We start from the raw sequence: 5,952 nt of genomic DNA, 5'->3' as shown, positions 1-5,952 counted from the left end.
TGAATTTTGGGGCCACAAACTCCCTTCCCCATGAATTTTGGGGCCACAAACTCCCTTCCCGATGAATTTTGGGGCCACAAACTCCCTCCCTCATGAATTTTGGACCCATAAACTCCCTCTTTTCTGAATTTTGGGGCCACAAACTCTCTTCCCCATGAATTTTGGGGCCACAAACTCCCTCCCTCATGAATTTTGGGGCCACAAACTCCCTCTTTTCTGAATTGTGGGGCCACAAACTCTCTCCCCCACTAATTTTGGGGCCGCAAACTCCCTTCCCCATGAATTTTGGGGCCACAACCTCCCTCTTTTCTGAATTGTGGGGCCACAAACTCCCTCTTTTCTGAATTTTGGGGCCACAAACTCCCTTCCCGATGAATTTTGGGGCCACAACCTCCCTCTTTTCTGAATTGTGGGGCCACAAACTCCCTCTTTTCTGAATTTTGGGGCCACAAACTCCCTTCCCGATGAATTTTGGGGCCACAACCTCCCTCTTTTCTGAATTGTGGGGCCACAAACTCCCTCTTTTCTGAATTTTGGGGCCACAAACTCCCTTCCCGATGAATTTTGGGGCCACAACCTCCCTCTTTTCTGAATTGTGGGGCCACAAACTCCCTCTTTTCTGAATTTTGGGGCCACAAACTCCCTTCCCGATGAATTTTGGGGCCACAACCTCCCTCTTTTCTGAATTGTGGGGCCACAAACTCCCTCTTTTCTGAATTTTGGGGCCACAAACTCCCTTCCCGATGAATTTTGGGGCCACAACCTCCCTCTTTTCTGAATTGTGGGGCCACAAACTCCCTCTTTTCTGAATTTTGGGGCCACAAACTCCCTTCCCGATGAATTTTGGGGCCACAACCTCCCTCTTTTCTGAATTGTGGGGCCACAAACTCCCTCCCTCATGAATTTTGGACCCATAAACTCCCTCTTTTCTGAATTTTGGGGCCACAAACTCCCTCTTTTCTGAAATGTGGAGCCACAAACTCCCTTCCCCCTGAATTTTGGGGCCACAAACTCCCTCTTTTCTGAACTGTGGGGCCACAAACTCTCCCCCCCACGAATTCCGGGGCCAGAAACTCCCTTGCCTTGAAGTTTGGGAGTTTCTAACCGGACCGTGAGGAAGGGAACATCTACACGATGTTGCCGTAGGAGCCAAACCCTGTCCTCCCACTCTCCGGTAGCCCAACCGAGCAGGTTGCCACCCCAAAATCCATCCCAAATCCTTTTGCTGCGGCGAAAAGACGCGGAGAAAGCAGAGGGGAAGAGAAAGGGGGTGGAAAATCAGAGCGGCGGCATGGAGATGTGTGTGTTTTACCCCAAAAGTCCCTCTCCCAACGCAGAGGGGGAACTCCACTCTCTGCCGTACCTTCCGCGCACGGCTGTTGGTGACGGGGAACTCGCCCAGGCTGTCGTCGTCGATGCGGGGGTCCGGGAGGGCGCGTTTCTCCAACGGATCGGTCCTCAACAGGGCTTCCAGGCTGCTGCCGTCCTGAGAGATCAGCCCTTCCTTCTTCAGGGTCTGATCAGTGTCTGCAGGAGCCGGCGGGGGGAGAAAAAGGGAAGAAAAAAAATCAGCGGGGGGAACGGTGGCACGCGCTGAGAATCCATCTTACCCAGCCGCGCTCGCAAGCTTCCCCGCCGCAGCAGGGTGAGGCGAAGGGGTTTACTACCCTTCACCACACATGTTTACCATTTCCGCACGATATCGCCCCAAAACTCCCCCCTTACTGCGTGTAAAAAGCAGCGGTGGGAAGGATTTACCTGGTTTGATAGAAGGGAAGGAAAGCCTCGGGTCCTCCGGAGGATGAGCACGGCGTTTCTTCCGCCAGCGGCGCGCGGGGTAGGAGTAAAGCTGCCCGGCGGCTAAACCTTTAATTAAAATCAAAAGCACCAAAATTATCCAAGGTGACAATACCCGCCGCCCCCTCGTCCCCAGCCTGGCGTTTTCCCGGCGTACCCGGCCCTCGGTGACGTTTTTCCATCCAAATGTAGCAGTTGCTTTGGGCCACCCCGGTCTGGGAGTCGAGGAAAGGGAGGCGGACGCTCCTCTCGGCGCACAGCCGGGCGTTGTAGTTGTGGCACTGCTCCATGGCATCCCTGTAGTACTGTTCCCCGAGGCTGTGGGGCGAAAAGAGGTTCAAAGCTCACCCCGCAACCACCCCGAGCCCCAATTCCAGCCCCGCCGCGCGGCCGCCGGCAAAGGGAAACACTGCGTTTCTTCCCCAGCTCCCGATCGGAGGGAAACACAGCCCGAAATCTCTCTTCCGCAAGGCAAAGACGTGACTTCACGCGTTATTTGCGGAGGACAGAGACGTCCCCTCGTCCAGCAAAAGCACAGAGACGCGGGGACCGCCACGACAGGCGGTTACAGCCTTCCTCGCTGCCGGCGGATGAAATGCGGCATCGTTAAGAGATCCCCTCGGCATTTTTCATGCCCCTGAAGGCTTTTGTGAGAAGCCCGTGCTGGCATCTACGCGTTACTAATGGATTCAAGCGGCGGCGGGCATCTCTCCGGTTTCCTTAAGCGCATTAATTGCGCCCCATCCTCTCTTCTAAGAGCACGACCTCTTCGTGCCACATCCCTCCGCCTCCTCCTTCAACCGGAGACCGTCAAGGCTGCGACAGCCACATCGCAGCTTTAATTACGGTAATTGGCACGGCGAGATCTTCCCACCGCGCGTGGAAGGGAGAGGGGAAGAGCCCAGAGTCTGTTTGGCTGCTGAAAACCGAGTTTTCCCCTCCCCAGTGCTGGGAGAAGAGGTGTACGCGTTGTTTATATCAATATATATTGATCTCGGGACTTTAATAACGGCTGGAACGACCACGCAGAGCCCAAGCAGCCCCGTAATCACCCACGCTCCAGAGACGGCTAATTTAGATAAGCGAATAACGAGCCGAAAGATGCCTGGGTCGCCTGCGAGGAAGCACATGCGGTCCGTGAAATATCTCGCCCGACAGAGGAAAAGGAGACGGGAGAAAAAACGGCTTCGTCGCGGAGTTTTTATTCCAGCGCAAGTAAAAGTCGGACGTGTGTGGGGAGACGGCTAGAAATTATCAGGCAGAGAGGGAATAACTGAAAAGAAGACGATATTGGTAAATATTAAATGCAAACGAGGATCGCCATGGTTGTTTCCTTACAGAGCCCGGTCAGCCTGTGACGGAGAAATGGGGTTTGTCTCACCGCACTTGGTGTGACAGCAGTGATTTCGGGAGGGCAAACGGTGTCCCAGCAGCAATTAAGGTTCCAAAATGCCTTTTTCTCTCTGCTGACTGCAGAGGGAGCCCAAATCCCAGGCTCAGGCGCAGACGACTGTCACGTTCCCGGAGTTTGGAGATGTAAATCCTTCCCAGAGCTTTTAATTTCCTCCTAAATCACCGCGGCGCTCTCGATTCCTCAATTTGCACCCCGACAAGCAACAACACGGAGCCCTAAATCTTCCTTTTAACATCCAGGTGAAGCTCTGCCAAGAGGAGGACTGCACAGAGGAAGAAAACTTGGCATTTATGGTAAAACAAACCCAAAAAGAGTTTGGTTGTCCAACTTATTTCTCTCCCGCCAGCTTGATTTCAGTGGTTTTTTTGGGAAAAAAGGGGTAATCAGCCCCCAAAACAATAATGTGTGTCTTTTAACTGCAAATTAATGGAGGGCTCCGGGGCTGGGTGAGAAACGCACCAGGATTTGACTTCGGCACCAAAAAAACGTTGTGAAACGGGTTTTAAAGTGCTCCCTGAGCGCTATGGGGACAGAGAGGGACCACAGGACACATTCAGTGCGAGATCTCATCTTCACCTCCGACGTACAACCCCGTAATTTTCCCTTAAGCTGCCCGGACGTCTTTGTCCCCAAAATCAAGGGGTCCTTCGAGGCACGGCCGCTCACTGACCCCCATGCGCAAAACAACCTCGAGAAAGCTCCACCAAGGAGAAACGCCGCTTAAAATCTGCGCCAGATGCACAAGCAAAGAGCTAACGAAGCCGTCAGGAAGGACTAATGTGTTTTAAACAGCTCTAACGAACCTGATTATTGCTCCCTGCGGACTCGACGTGGCTTACAGCCTTCTACGGCTGCTAAGCAAGTCGCAAGTGCCCTCAAGAGCAGCTTCCAGTAAAGCACATGGCGTCAGCGGATCGCTCTGGAAATAACCGGGGGGTTTTATGTCTTTTAGCACCGTCGGGAAGAGATTGTGGCACAGAAACAGCCAGAAAAAAAAATATGCGACTACCTCCATCCCCAAAACCGCTGGGAAAAGGCACAGCAGTCTTCGTGCTGAGGTGGGTAAGCTGTGCCCGTGAAGGAATCAGAGCAATTTAAACCTAAAAAGTCATCGGAGAAGACTGTTCTGCCTCAACCACTGCTGTAATTTGGAGAAAAATAAAGCAGGAAGGATTTGGTAGAACAAATTCTTCGCCAACGGTACCCAGAGATACGAGAACAGCCCGGGAAATGGCTTGAAAAAGTAAGAAAGCAAAATCCTGCCGCGTTCCTCTCTAACAGCCTCACCAGCCAGCTACGACTGAAAAAATCCAGCCTCAAAACCCAACGGCAGCTTCTAAAATAAATAAAATACATCCGTGTGACAAAGGTGGGCAAGGTGGGATGCCGTTTCCCCTGCTCAGCTTCTCCGAAAGCTGCGGATCCACACGGGCGCCGGCGAAGTCTTGTTGTGAAGCGTCGGGCTTGTCGATTCGGGGCAAAAAAAAGAGAGTCTGAGAAAGGTGTTTTGTGACTCACTGTTTGTGCTTCTCTCAGAAATGATCCAAGAAAGGGGTCCCAAAAATGCAGCGGCACGTCTGCCCGTGCCCTCGGCCTGCCGGGAGTTTCTCCAGCAGCTTGGCGAACGCATCTGCAGGTGGAAAGGCTGCAAGACGGACGGACCTACGGCCGTCACCTCTCTTAACGAACCCCAGCTTATCAGAGGAGCCCCCCCTTAATGATGAGGCCTCTTAATGAACCCTCATCTCACCGGAGAAGACCCGAGGGGTGGCAAATCGCACCCCGTTTTGCGCCAGCACCCCACCAAGAAGGAAGGTTTTGGAGGAAACTGCAGCAGAGACGCAACAGTGCCATGGCTGAGGCACCTGACAGCTAAAGGGAGATGCCAAAAAAACCCGGGAGACGCCAAAAAAAACCTGGAAATGCCAAAAAAACCCCAACCAACCAACCCAGGTGATGCCCCCCAAAAACTGGAAACTTCAAAAAAACCACCATGAGATGCCAAAAAAACATCACCAAACATCTCCAAGTCCACAAATCCCACCCAGGCAGGACGGGCCTCCCTTATAGGACTATATAGGGGACCTCCTGCCCCCCCCTCGCTATAGCAGGGTGGATAGTGGGGGCCTATATATACCTATATGTCTATATATACACCTCCCCAAGGGTATCCATGCCCCCCTCCCTTGTAGGGCTGTATATGGGGTGGACCCCTACCCTCAGCCTTTATGGGGCTATATGGGGGAACCCCATATAGAGCTGTATGGGGAGGGGAATGTCCATCCCAGTATAGCTTCCCCTCTCACAAAGACATATTGAGGAGCCCCCACACACTCCCAGGGCTCTGTAGGGCACAGCCATAAAGTAGGGACCCCAATTCCACCAGAAGGATGTACGGAAACCCATATGGGCCATAAAAAGGGGGTGTCTCACTCGTAGGGCCATATAGAGGAACATCCACGCTCAGGGCTCTATAGAGCTTCCCTCACTGGGCCATATGGGGGGGTGGGGGCACCCCTGGGCTCTACAGGACTTTTCTGAGGACCATATAGGGGGAAATTCCCCTCTGTCCGGCCCCCTTCAAAGAGCTTTATGGGGGGTAAGCGCACCCCCTGGGACTTGTAGGACCGTCTCACAGGGAAGTATAGAGGTGCATCGGGGTGACACACACACACACGGCCTCTACAGGACACTCCTACAGGGCCACACATGGGGCACCCCCACACTTTGGACCCTATACC

At 53.4% G+C, this 5,952-nt stretch overlaps 1 protein-coding gene across 1 annotated transcript in view; it reads right to left on the bottom strand.

The window, feature by feature from the left end:
- Positions 1 to 2,111, bottom strand: part of DPF2 (D4, zinc and double PHD fingers family 2) — a gene marked incomplete at its 3' end in the record, with an annotated part of 12,967 nt that extends 10,856 nt beyond the window's left edge. The window contains 3 exon segments of the mRNA XM_009890004.1: positions 1,364 to 1,527; positions 1,759 to 1,866; positions 1,955 to 2,111. Of these exon segments, the coding sequence (XP_009888306.1) occupies positions 1,364 to 1,527; positions 1,759 to 1,866; positions 1,955 to 2,087 (405 nt within the window).
- Between the last annotated feature and the right edge of the window lie 3,841 nt (positions 2,112 to 5,952).

Source organism: Charadrius vociferus, unplaced genomic scaffold (genome assembly GCF_000708025.1).
Source record: "Charadrius vociferus isolate BGI_N301 unplaced genomic scaffold, ASM70802v2 scaffold1548, whole genome shotgun sequence".
NCBI classification, from domain to species: domain Eukaryota; kingdom Metazoa; phylum Chordata; class Aves; order Charadriiformes; family Charadriidae; genus Charadrius; species Charadrius vociferus.
The sequence above is the reverse complement of the archived record's forward strand: the minus strand, read 5'-3'. Positions and strand labels throughout refer to the sequence as shown.